Raw genomic sequence first — 19,113 nt, forward strand, 5'->3', positions numbered from 1 at the left:
ATAACCCTCTTAATGAAAATTCATTACGTAAATTACTGCAATTTTTAAGAATATTGGATAAGTTTGTCCTAACTTTAAACTTTTATTTCTCATAACAGAAAGATGCACAATGCCATAAAATTTTCATAGCCTATCAGTCACCTCAGTTAAAGTTTTCCTCCATCTCTAGTACAAAGCTTCGTTCTGCCGAAGGGCTAACGCTCGAAACTTCAGCTTTGAAACTTTTTACGGTGGCCAATTTACGATATCAACTCAGTTGATCATATCAAATTACCCTCTCGCACAAAGCAGCGAACTAAGCATGTCAACGAAATTTCCTCGAGGTCTCCAAAAAAGTACTTACGATGTGAAGGGAGGGAAATAGTGAAGCAAAAAATAAAAAGAGAAAAAAGACTCAAGAACTCCGGCTCAAGAGATAGCGCTTCGTTGATTCATAAGACTGATTTCTTTTGGGGGGAGGAGGGGGGTCAAATGAGTTTTGTCGAATATAGCAATGCCAATAAAGCCAGAGAGAAGGGGTTGAGGAAGCAGAAAAAATCGTTATGACATGAAATAAAACGATAAGAAACTCTGGCATGAGTCACTGAAGCGTCATTCGCGATTTAGACTATCGTCAATCCAAATTACTGGCGTCACTCTACCACAGAAGATCTCACAAGAATGAGGAAATGAGTCAGCTATTTTAAAAGGATTTATCGTTCCCAAACGAATAATTCTGCCTCTGGCGTCAGAAAAAAAGAGCTTCATTTTCGCAACTGAGCCTTAGTTCACGAAAGGATGTTTCAATCTATAGCCTCTACTTACGAGGCATGGAGGGTCACCACTCCATAAGAAAGCAGCTTCGGGCAACTGACAAGTTCATTACACCAAAAAAGGCAAACACGAGAGCGATATTCTTCCAATTCTACCAGGTACCTCGCTCGCCAGTATCCTCCCTATGAGAAACTGCTTGTAACAACTCAACTACTCTCATCAGCCTGAATTTAGGTGGGTCATGAAACAATGATTTCTGAAACCTGTAGTCAACGCACACGTACTCAACCAAACCACTCCTATTCTGGCAGATATCAGAAGAAATTGACAAAGTACCTTAAAAAAATTCAGCATGTTTTTGGAATGTTAGGAAAAAAAATAAAACGAAACAGCAAATATAAAAACGAGATTATGGAAATGTGCAGAACGGCCGTGGGTACAAGAGCTCCCGGAATTTCTCATTCCTCAAATAGTTTTTTTTTCCCTAAATATTTGAAAGTTCTTGTTTCTGTCGGGAGAATTTCGATTCAGCTGCCACAAGGGTAGCTACTATATATGACTCTCAGAAATCACATTTCTAGGAATCCCCGCTTAAAATGATGTTAAGGTTTTAAGATCCACTGAATTAAAACTCTTACTTCCGGTGAAAATGTTTACCGTCATTTTTTAGCCAATATTGATCTTTTTGATATACGGCGTTTTTGTACGACAGACAGCTAATAACCTTTTTACATAAAAATCATTTTGGTCGAAAACATTTTTAACATATGTAGAAACCTTTACCTTTAATGAGATGGTCGCGCGAAGTATGTTCTAAACGTCGTCAAAATGCTTTCAAATAGATTTTGACTGCAACATTTTTTTTCACGTAAAGGAATTAGGAAACTAGTAAAGTTAATGTAAAGTGTTCGTTTACTTTTCTTGCGAGTAATTACCAGTTATTTTATCCATAATCAAAACTACAACAAAATTCTCGAACATAATTGGTTATCACCAGCTCGATTTGAGCACTAATGGAAAGTTAACACGTCATGCCTGTGTAAGTGGACAGCACACTGCTGTCTCGCATATCGCAGAGTTAACTGTTGTTCTATTTTATGAAAAGGTGTAATCGCGCAGTGCCGTCATTTGGCTTAAAAGTTTCATTAAGACCTCGTACATTGCCCTCATCAAAGGCCAACATTACATCGAAACGACGAAAATCATCCTAGTTTACTTGTCTTGCTCGGTGGTTGCTAACAATTCCATGTTTCTTCAACACTTGCAACCCCCGTTCGTCCGATGGGAGTCCTTCACGGACAACACGAGTTCCAGCGCTTTCAATCTCCCATTCGTTCCTATCTTCACGTTCTTGTAAAAGGTGCCTTAAAATCGCATTAGCGGAAGGAGAACGACAAGTGCTCCCTCGACAAACAAACAGGATTTGTCGATATTTAGAATCCGCCATCTTAGATTGCAACAAGGCGAATAAATGCTAAAGTGCCTCTATCCTAATTTGCAGCTTGTTAGAAGGGTAAATTATTCAAATTATTCATCGCGCACGTGCATTGGGAATCAACCAACTTGAAAACATCTGGACGCTCTTTCTTTCAAGTTCTCGAATAACGACAGCTATAAACACCGAATTTTATTCAAATCGTTCGAATCCTGTGATGTAACTAACGAAAAGTTTATGTTTCTTTTCAAATGAAGGATACCTATTGGGTAAGAGTGCCTTGCACCACAAACGTGGAGGGGAACAAAGGGGAACGAGCTCAGAGAACAGAAGGCAGAAGCTTAAGACGGCGGGAGAAGGGATCTACACGTGGGCGGGAAGCGGGAGCAGAAATTGAAAAGGCACTCGATTGTTGTTTCTTACTGCTCATCAACCAGTGAAAAACCTGTACCCAGCAAAGAGATTTTTTCCACTTAATTCCATTTAAGGTCTACTGAAGCATTAAAGATAATTTCATTCGAGAGGAAACATAAAATTGAAATCAGCCGGTGTAATAAGATACCTCTGGAAGTCGGTTACGTCATACGTCATGAATGAGAGAACATGAAACATGTAAACAGTGTCAGCAGTCGGAATTATTCATCGAGCAAAGCGAGTTAGGTCCAACGTCGTCCAAGGTCATATTGATCAGCCTCAGTATATTTGTATGTGGCAATGAAAAATCAGTCCTCGTTTCTGCGAATGCTTCTGTTAAAATCACACAATCACATAGCTGAATCATACCGCTAGTGAATAAATGTATCATAGAATGTATGAACAACTTTTAAACCTTTCTGCAGAGGTTTTAAAAAGATTTCAATTTCTTGAAGAAATCCGAGTAGTTTTAAAATGTGACTTGGAGACCAGCCGAACAATAATGTGCAATAACAGTCTATCAGCGCTTAATTAAACTGAACGTTCAAAAATGCAAACAGTTTTACAATGGATGAGTAGTGACTTGAATCATTCGTTGGAGCCAGCTTTCATACAGCTCACGACTACAGCTTCTTCGGGCGAAGAGCGAAAATTTAACATGATGGATATGCAATTAGTTCAATTAATAGTCCTTTTAATCAAACCGAAGACGGGAGTAATACAGAGAGGGACGGGAGTTGGGAAACAAAGGGTTGCAAAAGAACTAGAGGTGGGAGAACGTGATACGGGAAGTTGGAAGCTGTGGGGCAAGAGTTGATGATCACATTTCACTTTCAGTCGTATTCGAAGTTCAACGAAATCATACAAAAAAGAAGAACATAAGGGAAAACAAGAACAAATTAGGCAAGTGGTAAGATTTACTGATTATATTTCAGTTTCCACTAAATACAAAAAATTTACACTTTTCATTAGCGAGCAAGAGTTCCATCTTGCCCGCTTGAGTAGCCAAGCAGAGCAAAGGAGTCACAGCACCTCACCCACGTGCTTTGCCAGCTTTGAAATAATTAGCATTTACTGACAAGTTTGATTTGATCTCCAAGGATCATCATACTAATTTTTCACCATTTGATTTTGTCACGCGACAAAGTTCACAGCAGAAATTGGTCTTGTTTAAAAATTGTCACGCAGGAAACAACAGCTAAATGAAATACTAAATTTGATTAATGGAACATTCAACAAGAAAAGCACAAATGTTCAAAACTACTTAAGCAAACATTAGGCCTATCACAGCAGTAACTGCCCACGCATTATGCTTAACAGACGGACAACGGCTAATGTTAAAATCATCGAAAGGCAGGAACACCATGATTAAAATATAAAATGACGCACATGCATTTAAGGGAGATTGGATATCAAGCCCTTTCACACACACAAGAGAATCACATTCAACTTCTCCTTACAATATCCATACGTTATCCAGTAAACAGGTAATGGGAATAAACAAATATCTCAGCTTATTGCTGTGTCAGATCGTGTCACCTTGCCATGTCATAAACAGAAATATTTCCTCGCATTACAAGGAGATATATGGCAGTTACAATGTGCAATTTTATCAGTAAATCTAAAGAAGTGAGGACCACAAGGCTGGTTTCCAAATAAGTATCATATCTCTAGCGTAAGCTTGGAGCCATCAATAAAGTCCCTATATGATCAATGATGCAAAACTTTTTTTCCAAGAAAATTCAACTGTATCGCATTTGTTAATAAATTGAGGCCATAAAAGCTTTTATTTTGGGCATGAAACTCAAGTCTCAAGTTTCTTCATGCCATGTGAAAAATAAAGGCATTGTTCTTATTATGTTAATTGCATGATTATTGATGCAAAGCACCAATTTATCGTTCATAATAATTAGTTAATAAACTAAACGTGAAAGTAAGAAGGGAAAATCAGTGCGTTTTTTAAATGACGATTACTTTGCTTGGATACCGGGTTACTACCGCAATGCATCCCTCAGTGGTCACTGCAATCCCTTGCAGAGAAGAGAATGACTTTACCTTATGGATAGAAATACTTCGCACAAATTCACCATCTTTGGTGTATATTTCTATGTACAATTTGCCTAAAATATTATCAGTATCGACCAAGGCGACCTGTTGACTTTCCCTGTGAAATACAATTTTTGGAGAGAATACAGACCTTTGCAAACAAAACTTGTTTAGATGATCACCTTGTTCGCTGAATATGTGAACAACTCTCGGACCCCATCTTTCCACCACCATAACTCTGCCATCACTTACAGGAGTGATCCCCTTCGGGTAACTCAAGATTTGTTGTCCAAATCTGCAAACTAACTGACCATTAGTCTCATAAACATCCACAATCCCACATTTCGTTCTCCAGTCACGCTTCAGCACCAACACTTTTCCACTATCACTAACTGACAGTTCACACAGCTCAAAGTCGAAGCTAATTCCCTCGACGCGAAACTTGCGATGCTGGTCAGCGGTTTTGTTAAACTTGAAAATCCAGTATGAGCCCATACGACTCTCTTCGCTGACCAAGACATAAATGTTTTTATTCATGTCTGTGGCCAGCCGAACCACGCTGGTTTCAATCGATAGCTGTTTACCGCTGTCATCAATAAGAGGGGGAAGTCTGAAACCTTGCACAAACTTGCCACTGTTATCAAACACCTTGATTGTGAAGTCAACGTATGCTAAAATATATTGCCTGCTTGAGTTGGTAGCGATATCACACGGCATCCTTAACCCGTGCTCCTCTTCGCCATCATCAAGACCAAGTATCCGCGGTGATATACTACAGTTCTCCATACCCTGTTTACAAAGTATTTCTCTCACTCTCGGATCTCGCAGCAGATCAACTTTCTCCTCTCCTGTATCAATCATGAGCCATTTTGGGAATAGTTCTTTAACGGGTACTGTTCGTATGACATTGAAGGCGACACGATTGACAAGACAGACCCCGGAAATAACTTTGCGTCGTTCTTCTTTGTTAAATAAACTCTTCACTGCCCTGAAACCTGTCTTGAGCTGTTCTCGAAGACTTTGCTGAACCACTGGCAGACTGTTTAGCTCTTCAATACACACTTTACATGCATATGGTGCTAAAACATCCTCGGGATGGTCAATTTTTTCTAATACTGTTGCCATTACACGGTACTGCATTGATAAGATGCGGTCATTTGGTGATAGCGCTTCATTACAAAAGGCATCCGTTGCTCTTTCACGAGCACTTTCGAATCTCTTCTTTGCATCGGCGAGCTTTCTTGTAGCAGATTTAGTAAGCTCCAAGTGTTTCATTCCTTCAGTGAGCGACACAGCCTCCGCACAAGCCGCTTGTGCTGTTTCCGCGCCATACTTACTCCTCGACCTTGTATCTTCAAATACTTCATACAGCAACCCGACTCCTTCTCTAAAGAAGCTAATACTGGCTAACAAATCTTTCCTTGCTAATCCATCTAGCTTGGACTTCATGTCATCGATTTCTCGCATGATGATGCCGCGAACTTGTTGATCTGTTATGTCGCCATCTTTAAGCTTTTTTGCTGCCTCATCTCTGCATTTATCCACAAGCCATCCAATAGTCGCTTTGAAAACTGCTGTTATGATTACAGACATAATGGCAGCTTGGAACTTAGTAATCCGAAGAAATGGAGAGCATCTTTTAGCGAATCTTCACAATAAGCAGCTTCTTAAGCGTCGATCAACGCAAAGAAAATAGCAAATGATAGCAAAATTTCAAGAATAATTGCAATGTTGGAATGAATCCAACTGTTCTTTGGAAAATCACATTGTGCCTGATCTTTGGAAATTGGCCGACATAACTCCCTTGCCTAAAGAGCCCAACTTTAAAAATTGCACACAGTTGCGGCCTATTTCGCTGACTAATGTAATAATGAGGGTTTTTGAACGTCTTGTATACAGACAAGAATTATCTCAATATATGAAGAACTTCATTAGCTTCGACCAGTTTGCATACCGCAAAGGCCACAATACGACAATGGCCTTAATTAAGTGTCAATATGCTTGGCTGAAATGGCTTGAGTCGGGTTTTGATTGTGTTAGAATCTTCTCTTTTGATTTCAGCAAAGCTTTTGATTCGGTCCCTCATGATATCCTCTGCTCTAAGTTGAAAACACTTGATATAAATCCATACGTGACCAATTGGATTATTAGTTTTTTACAGAACAGGAAACAAAGAGTTGTTGTTGATGCCATTGTCACGGACTATGTAAATATCAATAGAGGTGTCCCTCAGGGGACAGTTTTAGGCCCTATACTATTTTCTATTATGGTCAATGATATTAAGGCCATTCTACCAAATCAGAATTTACTTGTGAAATATGCTGATGATTTAACATTAAGTATTCCAGTAAAATCGCTGGCTAATAACGGCAATTTAGCAGCTGAGGAGGTCCGATCGATCGTCGCATGGACATCTGCTAATCGTATGCAACTAAACTTCAAGAAAACGTGGGAGATGCTTCTTAGAGGCAAATCCACTAAGGCCTTACCTGCTCCTCTGGTTTCTATAGAGCGTAAACCATGTCTGAAGTTGTTGGGTGTAACTTTTCAATCTGATCCGTGTAACTGGGATTTACATTTTGATAATATTATATCGAAAGCCAGTAGTCGTCTGTACATCTTACGTGTTTGTAAATTCTATGGACTGCCGCTGGATCATCTTCATCTTCTCTTTATCAGTCTTATTCTACCTATATTTACATATGCTGTAGAAGTATGGGGCTGCGCGTATTATCATAAGTATCTGAGTCGCATAGACAGGCTGTTCAAGAGAGCTTTTAAGCTTGGCTACTGTAAAGAGCTTTTTTCGATTGAAAATATTATTATTCTAAAAGATAAGAAGTTGTGGGCCAAGATCACCGACAGCGATTTTCCAACAGCTTTAGATGACCTTTTGCCACCAGAGCGAACAATGGATACGCTACGTAAGAGACGCCATAATTATATTCTCCCGCTTGTCAGAACTGAACGTTTCAAAAGGACCTTTATTAATAGATGTTTGTTCTCTTATTAGTTATTCAGTTAGTAATTTAGTTAGTTTATTAGTTTTATACTTGCTGATTTCATATCATTGTAACTAAACACGTTTGTTGTTTAGAGTGCTTAATAAAGACTTATTATTATCTTGAGAATTGCTGTCAGCCCAAAAAATGAAACAATACAAAGCATAACAAAGAGAAAGCAATCAAGCCTGGCGTGAAAATTTATAGCCTCTTCAGAGAATCCTTTGTTAACGAATGATGTGAGCATCAGAAATCCCTGACTGACGTCAGTAAATGCACAATTTAAAGCTCTTTTTGTGTTGTGTAATAAAATGATACTCGTGATCATTGAAATTTTCGATCACGTCACGACATCATTCGACTTCTCAATGGAAATGTTGTTTGATGCCCGAAGCAAAAAAGAATGATAATTGTTCACTAACCTTCCGTAGCTGTTAGCTTTGTTCTCAGCTGTAATGTGTTTTATTTATAGTTCTTTCTTCATCTTGTTACCCGTAAATAACTGTTATACCACACCCAGAGCTGAGACGGGTTCCTTCAACCAAATTAGTATTTGGCTATATATCGGGTTATGGCCCTACACACAAACGATGTAATTTACTTTTAGAATGATTCGATGGGTTGAAAAGCGAGCAGAGTGAACTCAGAGGGTGAAAGACTGAGTTTTTATTTATAGACTCAAACCCATACACTAAATCAAAACAGATATCGTTATCGCCAAGCTTTGCACTTTACAGTTGACAAAGGAAGGCTGCGGAACATAACCTATATTTTGTTATGAATAATTAGTCTCTCATGCACGTCACTGCTGTTAGCCTCTTTTGAGTGTTTTATGCGTCATTAAGTAGTACGATGTAATCAGATGATTAGAAAGTGAAAACGCGAGGCAAACCACTCAAGGTAAAACACAACACAAATCACTTAACTTTTTGCAGCAGCGTGTTTCATTTGACAGTAAGTTTAACCAATCAATAATAGGCATTGCTCTTCATAACATCAACGAATATATAGCAAGATAAGGAAGTAAAACTGTGAGTTTCTTGTTCTGACTCGGAAAAATTGAAGGAATCTTGAATTTTGTTTGTGGTTGTCCGACGTGCGCCCGCCTATCGCGTTCTATAGAGGTTGAAACAACATTTTCGAAATTTTAATCGCCTATTGTCATGCATGTCATAAGTTAAAATACTTAAATCAAGGTCACAGATGAGTTTGTTGTGTATTGTATTCTTGTTAGATTTTGCTGCCATTAGTGATATATACGGGGAGGAAGAGGGAGAGATACTGCTTTTGTCGGTAGCCATGGAAACAACTTATTACATTGCCCGGTCTGCATTCCACTCAGTGATTTTTAACCGACAAGGTTTCTTTTTTGTGTCAGTATGCCTTCAGAGGCGTGAATTAAACAATCATTGACCTCCTTTTAAAACTGTTAGGTCACTGAGTGATAAGTTTCACTTCATGTGAAAAAACGAGCCCCCGGTTCAGAGAGCCAATAATCAGGCTAGAAACTTTCCCATTTCGAACATCTTAAAAATCGTGTTGACAAGAAACTAAGGAGTTGCCATCCAGTTTAGCTATAAAACCTATTATATCAGCGCCTGATACCACCAGAATGTATATAATTAACATAAAGGCTATATATGTACAGAATGTACTCCAGACAACTGCGATTTTTAAGTCTGTTTCTTATATTTTCTTTGTCAGCAAGAAGAGCTGGAATTCTGAAAAATTTCTCAAACTTGCCTCTGTGGTCAAACACCTTGATTGTCAAGTCACAGCCTACAGCAATATTTTGCCCACTTGAGCTGGTAACGATATGACACGGATCATTTATATCCAGTACTCCTCTACACCATCCTGACCAAGTATCCATGATACAATACGATGCTCCGTATCCTGTTTACGCAGCGCCTAAGCTATCCTTACGTCATGCAGCAAGTCAACTCTCTCCTCTCCTGTATCAACTCTGAGCTTGTGTGACACTTTGGGCGACAAGATTGACGGACAGACACCGGAAATGATTTTCTTTGTTCTTCTTTACTGATTAAACAAACCCCCCCAAGGGCATTGATTCCTGTGTTGAGCTGTACTTTAAGACTTACTGAGCCACTGACAGACCGCGTTTAGCTCTTAAATGCACACTTTACTCGCTACTACAGCATCCGCAGGACTGTCTGTTTGTCTTTTTCTGTCCATTATCGATTTTTTTCATCTTCTCCAAACATTGTGTTTGATTTCCAGATCAGCCATTCAACTCTACGAAATCGTTCTAACCTAGCAAATTCTAACCGAACGTGCAAGATTCTTAGGGACTCTTCGCGCCGACTGACCTTACCTCAGATCAAAGAGCGTGAAGCAGTTAAAGCGATTTGTTTTACGGTTCTCTGTTTGTTAGCACTAACAGCACTGATTAAAACTTCGAAGAATTCATTCGCACCGTAAAAATAGTCAGTTAGCCACACATTCAGTTAGTCTACCGCTTATACGAGCTGTTAATCAAACGAAACCACAGTCAAGGGTTACAGAGCTATTTTATGACCACGGTGCATAACAAACTTTTTTCGTTATCAACACAGCCACGCGCTGAAATAGCTTTCATTCCAACGTTTTGTGCCATCATGATGCAAAACTCACTTTTGTGAAGACTGCCAAATATCTGCTAAGTAAGATTTAAAAACGAATAATAGGCAATGATAAACCCCGCTGAATATCCGAAATGATAAATCCTCTTTTCCACTCGACTTTATCATCACACCTCTGCCCTCGTGTTACTGTGATGGCTGCTAGCGCCACGAGGAAGACTGAAGACCAGTCAAACTTTGCATAGGGTAATTCAGTATTAAATTAGTAAATTAGCCACCGTGAAGAGTTTCAAAGATAACGTTTCGCGAATTAGCCCCTTCGTCAGAGTGAATGGGGGAATTGTGGGTTGTGGGTTGTGTGTGTGTGTGTGTTTATATGCAGATGTTGCAAATGCAGACCTTGCTTAGCCTAACATACATAGCCTAACATATCATAAAATTGTTACGCTTGATTTTCAACTAATTCTTTTCTTTCATTAGATTTCTTCCAGCTCGGCCACATCCTCTGAGCGAACCCGGCAGATGCCGACAGCTCGGATGAAATCGAATATCTGACTAGTGCAGAATAGAGGGCTGCTTACTGTGACAACAACTACCATACGTTCCCTTCTTAGTATTAATCAACAGCCAATGAGTATTGGAGGGGAGGATGAAGAGTGCATTCAGGACTGACATGCGCATTGCACGATTGAGACATGCCCTCAGAGGCGAGTTCTTCGTGAACTGTTGATTCATCTGAACAGACTCAATTTAAGCTCGGATAGATATGCTTGAGCCTTTAATTGATTCATTTCGAACTGCAAGCGTTCTTGTCATATAAATGTTAATGTTCATATTTTACGTGTACAAAGAGCGAAAAGTGAGAATAGATGTAATTTTCATGAGACATTTTAACCCGTGTGGGTTTAGAGTAAACACGAGTATAATGTTTAAAGAAATCATCACTCTATCGAAGTTCTGTTTGCAAATCTGGAGCAGAAATATTTACGACAAAGGCTCCAGAGAAATACAATAACGAAATAAAGGTATTGTTGAGAGGATGATACCTTATAACTAATTATTTTTATATTCATAATTTCCCAACACCGAACTTCCTCATGATATTGAACAGATGTATATAACAGTAAATACTTCTTAACGCTTGTAAATCCAATTTCCATGATTAACACAACTTTTTACCATATTCTCTCTGTTACAAGTTTTTCTAGCTATTTATGTACTAAATGGAAAAACAATTTCCATAGAGAAGGCTAATTTATATCACTGTAAAGGAATTGATAACGAATGAAAACACTGTATTTCATGGTGAAACACGTAATATAACCCAAGTATTTTAACGAATAAAAACGATTGTGAAGAATTGTTCGTTAAACTCTGATGTATATAGGGGAAAAGTTTCGACACATATATTGCGAAATAAGTCCATCGAGACACAAAAATGGATAAGCGATACACTCAAGTCTCCAAAATGGTTTACCTGCCAAGCCTTCGGATGAAAAAAGGAAGAAAAAATGAAAAAAAGAAGTAAAATGGTATAAAAAGAATTGATCTTGCCCATGCTGTTAACAACCACCATCCAACTTGTGACGTTAAGCAGAAGAGGGTGACCTGGTTCTCGATAAAAACATTTCAAACATGTTGAAAGCACTAGAATCAGTACAAGGAAAGGAAAGTCTTTCGTGCCATCCAAGAAAGCACAAAAGCGCACTATGTGCAAGCTTATCCAGCAAAATGGTATTTCTAACGAATGAGTCTGCGAATAAGGCAGAAATAGATATTTTGTCGGCACGAGATACGACAAGGCCTGGGCCTTAGGCCCGAGCATCATGGGTAATGATGCAGTGGTATATAAGGGAAAGTATAGCACGTGATGTCCATCCAGGCCTCAGAAGCAACCGTTCACCTCTGGCTGATGACAAATTTATTTTAGTTTGAAAACATATTTTCTTTAGCTGTTAAGCCTCGTAGGATGGGCTGCCAACTGCTCTGAGTTTGGGCCATGGTTCCTACCCAGATTTCCTGTCATGTTTTTCCCCAAAGGGGTTTTTTCTGGCAGGTTTTTTCTGGCCTCTGTATAACCGTAGTTATGTCCTTGTAAGCGGTTGCCCATCTCTGTTAATCCAGACTTGGTGAAGTTTGCATGTTAGTAATGTATACCTTTTTTTTTAATGTCTAAGGAATTGACTGTATATCAGGATTGTATATGGTATATCAGTTGCGAAGATATGTATGTATGCATTCCCCGGGCTATATATGCCTCGGGTTGGTTCTCGGCAGGCTTCCCTAAATAAACTTATTTGGTGTACACTACTGTGTTATTTGTTGTGTAGTGGAGACAAAATATTAAGTCTTCTTCGCGGAATCTATAGCCGACTCATTCTTGACTTTGATCTGGATAAGTGCGGATTGTTTCTCCGCTCGGATTCGGTGTTGATCCCGTTTTGTGTCCATCTGTTTTCGTGCACATGTCCTCTCGCCGGCGTAGGGTATTTTTGTTGGGATCGCGAGTTATAACGGAGTTGCGATCGTAAGTTGTAACTCGAATGTTCCTTAGAAGCCAGTACATGAAAGACAGTCCGCCCAGTACTGCATGCATTAAATAACACATAAATAAAAAGGGGTAATGGTGATGCTGTGTCGATGGGGTATTTACAAGATAATTTGGTTCTATCAACTGACGCTCTTACCAAGGACTAACGCTGTAAACTTTTGCCTTAGAGACTCTTTTCAGCAGCCAATTTACATTATCAACTCTGCTGATAAAACCAAATTATCTGGTTTTTAAATATTCTGCGTAATTGCGCAAAAATGTCGCCGCCTTTACTGAGTGAAACGATAGTATTGACTGTACTATTATGTTTTCGATGCGATATTTCGGGGAATAAAATCCTTTACAACATTTCTTTAAAAATCACTTGTGATCCTTGCAATGTGATCAACTTTCCGTGACCAGTGTGATATATCCACAAATCGCATCTTTATCCCAGGCACTGAGACCGCTTTACTAAAACACAACAACCAATCAGATTTCAGGACTTGTTTGAAGAAATCAAGCAAATTGCAGGAAAATGAGAGACATTTTGTAATGAGCGAATGAATCGTGAAATTTGTGACGATAGGTTTTCGCGCACTAAACTGGACTTTGCGGAAAACTTACAAAACGGGGGAAATAACTCATTAGAGATCACTCGGCTTGCGAGAGCGGAAACTCCTCACGATTTCCTAGTACACTGAGATCTACTTCGAGCGAGCTTATACGGACGTCAAGGATGAGACAGCGTTTTGGTTCCACAGCAGACTTTATTCGAAGAGCACTCTAACATAAATCCTGCCACAGTAAAAGCTAAACTAATTTTAGTAAAAGCTGTACAAGGTACTTGTTTAAAAACTAACTGGTGTGAAGTGCTATTGTAACACAAATTACAATATTTGAACAAGGACACAAAGAAGCAGAAAATGTCTCCTTGAAGTTATACGAAAACTACTTAAATGTTCCCGCTGTTTCTACGATGAAAAGAATTTCAAATTTTAAAGGATGGATACAACAAATTCGAGGCCATCAAAAATAGGAAACTTGGGTGAGAATTCACAGCTCTGGTATAGAAAATATACCTATCTAATTAAAGTAGAGCAGCTTAGGAAATAAAAGCGGAAAATTAATTAAAAATTTCTGCTTATCTATGTAAGGTTGGTGTGGAAATTATCGTATGAAAGGAAATTAATATTACGAGTATAAACTCAGCTGCTAACTACCGTGAGAATCAATTTTTCCAAAAAGACCATTAACACTTATATTTACTTAATATTTCACTAGTAATGAACAACAAAAGTACCAATATACAGGTATACAATGAAAGCAAGAAGAAAGCAAAAATTTCTTAGTTTACTACTCAAAAACTGCTGTGGCTTTTTAAGTATTTTTTTAATTTAATTATTTTTTTTAACTTACTAGAAGGAAAACCCGAATGAAGCCGAATATTTTAAATATGAAAGTGCACGAATACATATGGAAAATTAGCGAATATATATGCCCAAAAACCCACGAAAAACCCTAAGTATATCATTTTATGATACGTCAACAATTCAATTTTTGGCTATAATTTACACAATGGTAACAACAATTTGAATGGAGCAATTTGTTCATCGTTCTTTATAGTTCGACCGGTCGAGTCAAAGAACAAACAGAATACAAGAAATAAATTGAAACTTGAAAAATAAAATTTGAATTGAAACGAAACTTGAACTAACATTTCACGAACTAAAACACATGAATTTTTCCCCTAACATTGATTAGCCAGCTATGAAATAATTAGTCTTTACTGACAAGTTTAATTGATCTCTAAGGATCGATCTTTCTACTAATTTTTTATCATCTAGATTTGTCACGCGACAAAATTCACTGCAGAAATTGGTCTTGCCTCAAAATTGTCACGCAAGAAACGACAGCTAAATACTTCATTAGATTAATGAAACATGCGACATGAAAAGCACAAGCATTCAAAACTACTTAAGCAAACGTTAGGCCTATCACAGCAGTAACTGTCCACGCATTATGCTTAAAAGACGGATAAAGGCTAGTTTTGAAATTATCGAAAGATAGGAGCACCATGATTAAAATATAAAATGACGCACACACATGTGAGAGAGACTGGATATCAAGCCCTTTCACACACACAAGAGAATCGCATTCAACTTCTCCTTACAATATCCATACATTATCCAGTAAACAGGTAATGCGAATAAACAAATATCTCAGCTTATTGCTGTGTCAGATGTGTCACCTTGCCATGACATAAAAAAGTATTTCCTCGCATTACAAGGAAATATACGGCAGTTGCAATGTGCAATTTTATTAATATATCTAAAGAAGTGAGGACCATTAGGTTGATTGCCAAATAAGCATCATATCTCTAGCTAAGCCTGGAGCCGTCAATAAAGTTCCTACATGATCAGTGATGTAGTACTTATTTTCCAAGAAAATTTTCTAAACTGCATCACATTTGTTCGATTAAATTTCAACGCTTCAAAAGTTAATAAATTGAGGCTATAAAGGCTTTCATTCTAGGCATAAAACTTTTGTCTCAAGCTACATCATGCCCTGTGAAAAATAAAGGCTTTGTGTTTATTATTATTATTATTATTATTATTATTATTATGTAATAATAAACAGTTAGTAAACTAAACGTGAAAGTAAGAATGGAAAATCAGTGCGTTTTTTAAATGATTACTTTTTTTGTTGAACCTAGAATCCGGGTTACTACTGCAATGTGTCCCTCGGTGGTCACTGCAATCCCATTCAGAATAAAGGACTCTCCCATATGGATAAGAGTACTTCGCACAAACTCACCATCTCTGGTGTATATCTCTACATACAAGATGTCTGATTCCTTATTACCGGCCACGACGACTTGTTGACTTTCCCTGTGAAATGCAATTTTTGGAGATCTCAGAAACCTTTGCAGATCAAACCTGTTTAGATGGTCACCCTGTTCGCTGAATATGTGAACACCTGGCGTCGAAAGCCATCCTTCCACCACCATAACTCTACCATCACTTACAGTAGTGATGTCGCACGGGTAACTCAAGATTTGTCTTCCAAAACTGCAAACAAACTGACCATTAGCCTCATAAACATCCACAATCCCATAACTCTCTCCAGAGTTTCTCTTCAGTACCACCACTTTACCACTATCGCTGACTGACAGTTTGCATTCGCAGCCCATTGTCCTGACGCGAAAACTGTTATGCTCGTCAGCAGTTTTGTTAAACTTAGAAATCCAGTATGAGTCCTCACAACTGGTTTCTTTGACCGGCACATAAATGTTGTCATTCATGTCTGCGACTAGATGAACCACCCGGTATGTAAAGGATAGCTGCTTACCCATGTCATCTAAAAGAGGAGCAGGAACTCTGAAACGTTGCACAAACTTGCCACTCTTGTCAAACACCTTGATTGTATTGTCACAGTCTGCTACAATATATTGCCCGCTTGAGTTGGTAGCGATACCACTCGGATTATTTAACCTGTGCTCCTCTTCGCCATAATGACCAAGTATCCATGACACACTACAGTTCTCCATACCCTGTCTACAAAGTATTTTTGTTACTCTCCGGTCTCGCAGCAGATCAACTTTCTCTTTTCCTGTATCAATCATGGGCCATTGTGGCAATGGTTCTTTAACGGATACTGTTTGTGTGACATCGTAGACGACACGATTGATAAGACAGACACCGGAAATAACTTTCCGTCGTTCTTCTTTGCTAAATAAACCCTTCACTGCCATGATACCTGTCCTGAGCTGCTCTTGAAGACTTTGCTGAACCACCGGCAGACTGTTTAGCTCTTCGATACACACTCTACATGATGCTACAGCATCTGCGGGATGGTCTATTGTTTCTAATTCTGTTGCCATCACTCGGTACTGCATTGCTAAGATGCGGTCAGTTGTTGATAATGCTTCATTTGAAAAAGCAATGGTTGCCATTTGACGAGCAAATTTGAATCTGTCTTTTGCAGTGGCAAGCTGCCTTGTGGCATATTCAGTAAGCTCATCCCTCGACCTAGTCTCTTCAAATACTTTATACAGGTACTCGATTCCTTCTCTAAAGGAGCTTATACTTGTTTTCAACTCTTTCTTTGATATTCCATCCAGCTTAGACTTCACATCGTCAATTTCACGTATGATGATGCCGCGAAGCTGTTGATCTGTTACGTCGCCATATTTAAGTTTTTCTGCTACTTTTTCTCTGCCTTTCTCCACAAGCCATCCAATAGTAGTTTTAAAGACTGCTGTTATCATCCAGTACATGATAGTGACTGGGAAAAAAACAGGAAATTGAAAATGTTTTGCAGCTTATGAAGATTCCTTCGATATTAAAAGTTTTTCTCGATTTTTCCGGCGCGAATGAATCGAAGGCCTATCAACAACTAGGTTCAAAGTTTGTACACTAACCGGTAAATATTCGACGAAAGAAATGAAGACAATTTTGTCGATATGTGTTCAAAGTTAGACAGTTAAAATGAAGCAACCCTAAAAAATATTCAACTTCTTAAGTTGTTTTCCTCGGGCAACTGAAGACACAGCGAAAAAATACAACTCAAGGAAACATCATTCATGGCAAATAAACGACAGCTGGAAAGATAGCAGATAGCTATGAATACATTATGACTGTGAATGAAATTGATCTGATGTTTTGAGCCAGTTCTACTTTTTGACTAATTAAAGAGGAATTATGGCGAAGAGGAGCACAGGTTAAATAATCCGAGTGGTATCGCTACCAACTCAAGCGGGCAATATATTGTAGCTAAAAATTGTTCAGTAAGAATTCCATCATGGAAAGTAAAACAATAATACGCGACCATGCTAAAATCAGCGATAAATTTTTTTCCAGAAAAGGAACAGGAGAATGTGAAGCTAAATTTTTCGAGTAGTTTAAGATGCAGAGAAATAATTCAAACGGAGAGACGCCACCCGTGGCTAGGAAATCAACAAAAGCTGAAAACAAAACAGACGGGTGTGAATATCATTACAATGATGAATTTGAACTGTAATTAAGAACATAGTCTACATTTCAAGAAGAATTTCTCCTCGAGTGTTCAACTCGATAGCTCACGAGTGAGCACAGCGAACGAGTGAGATGTCGGTCTTGTGGTCTTCGTCTCAGTCTTTCATCTATATTATGCTCACGTGGGTGCACAGTTCCTTCAAACGAATGATCTCGTCATAAATGTGACCCTCCACGGGCAAACAGAGAATAAGGTGAACGAACGGCAGCGAGAAAACTGACACGCCGGCTTCGCAGCGGAGCCGGTGTTCATGGTTTGCACGCCTAATTAAAATTTTCTATCGCTCAAATTGCACGATAAAAACAAACGCACGTATTACAGAGAACAAAGAAGTGTGTCGAGCTCGGCGCTGAATGAAATGAAACGCTGGCGACTGAAATAGCACGCCGTTTAAGTGAGTAAAATGACGCAGTAGCCGTGTCTAAAATTTTCGTAAGCAGCGTACGCGTGCAGCCCTGCACGCGTGTCTATCTCTCATTTTTACCCAACTGCAACTTCAGCGTGGTAAGTACGATCTATGTGGGATGAACGAATCCGTCTAGGAGACCATCGTTTTGTCAATAAGACATGTTTTCCGTGTGACGATTGCTAGTCTGGTCGTTCTAATCAGGAAGGATCAAGAGACTACAACTCCTTTTCCAGTCTTCTTGATTGTCTTCAAATAAACATCAAAGCTTTGTTTTGCATATTCTGCTTTTTCTAGAAAAGAAATACCGGTAAGCGCCCTTTTCTTAATCAGCGCCCTGTCCCTAATTACCGCCTTGTCTCGAATAAGCGCCCTCCTTTGAGGTGCCAAAAGTAAGTAATCGCCCCAAGCGCTAAATGGAATCATTACAGTGAATGCCACTGCTGCAATTATACAGGGTCTAGGAACACGCTTATTAAAATATAAAATCATACAAATACATCCAAAGAAAATTGTCTATCAACCCTTTCACTTAAAGAAAGGAATCACATTCAGCTTCTCCTTATAATAACCTTACGTCCTCCGACAAAAATATATAACGAGAATAGACAAATATATCCACTAGTGCTGGTTTTACCTCGGTATAAGAAATGATTAGCAGCTAAAATCGTGAATTAATAATCGCATCTTGAAAAGAAATATACCTACACGAGGTTAAGGGTCGGTGATGATTAGCCTAGAATCATGAATGAGATTCCTAAATTGATAAGCTTTGTTTATCAAGAAGAACCGAAACTACGTTACATTCGTTTGCGAATGTTCCAGGGTCTAAAAAGACATAAAGTGAAAAACTCAACTAAGTGGCAGAAAAACGTCGCTAACAAGGTATATGATTCTGTGTCCTATCT

General features: G+C 38.7%; 2 protein-coding genes and 1 long non-coding RNA gene across 3 annotated transcripts; 1 reads left to right on the forward strand and 2 right to left on the reverse strand.

Annotated features, from left to right (window-relative positions):
* Positions 1 to 3,513: 3,513 nt before the first annotated feature.
* On the reverse strand, positions 3,514 to 6,372 carry LOC149040261 (uncharacterized). The gene has a single exon (XM_089183004.1). It carries the CDS (start codon positions 6,239 to 6,241, stop codon positions 4,562 to 4,564), a length of 1,680 nt encoding a protein of 559 aa, XP_089039130.1. The 5' UTR covers positions 6,242 to 6,372; the 3' UTR covers positions 3,514 to 4,561.
* A 1,407-nt stretch (positions 6,373 to 7,779) lies between these two features.
* Positions 7,780 to 11,589, forward strand: LOC149040262 (uncharacterized). Its single transcript, XR_016179907.1, has 2 exons — positions 7,780 to 8,604; positions 9,355 to 11,589. It is a non-coding gene; the product is annotated as an uncharacterized LOC149040262 (long non-coding RNA).
* Positions 11,590 to 15,448: 3,859 nt separating this feature from the next.
* LOC149040263 (uncharacterized) lies at positions 15,449 to 17,334 on the reverse strand. The gene has a single exon (XM_089183010.1). It carries the CDS (start codon positions 17,039 to 17,041, stop codon positions 15,449 to 15,451), a length of 1,593 nt encoding a protein of 530 aa, XP_089039136.1. The 5' UTR covers positions 17,042 to 17,334.
* Between the last annotated feature and the right edge of the window lie 1,779 nt (positions 17,335 to 19,113).

This window comes from Pocillopora damicornis, chromosome 9 (genome assembly GCF_964200805.1).
Source record: "Pocillopora damicornis chromosome 9, jaPocDami1.2, whole genome shotgun sequence".
NCBI lineage: Eukaryota > Metazoa > Cnidaria > Anthozoa > Scleractinia > Pocilloporidae > Pocillopora > Pocillopora damicornis.

Excerpts from the sequence above, each read along its gene's own strand:
- LOC149040263 (XM_089183010.1), bottom strand. The coding sequence starts at position 17,041 with ATGTACTGGATGATAACAGCAGTCTTTAAAACTACTATTGGATGGCTT.
- LOC149040261 (XM_089183004.1), bottom strand. The coding sequence starts at position 6,241 with ATGTCTGTAATCATAACAGCAGTTTTCAAAGCGACTATTGGATGGCTT.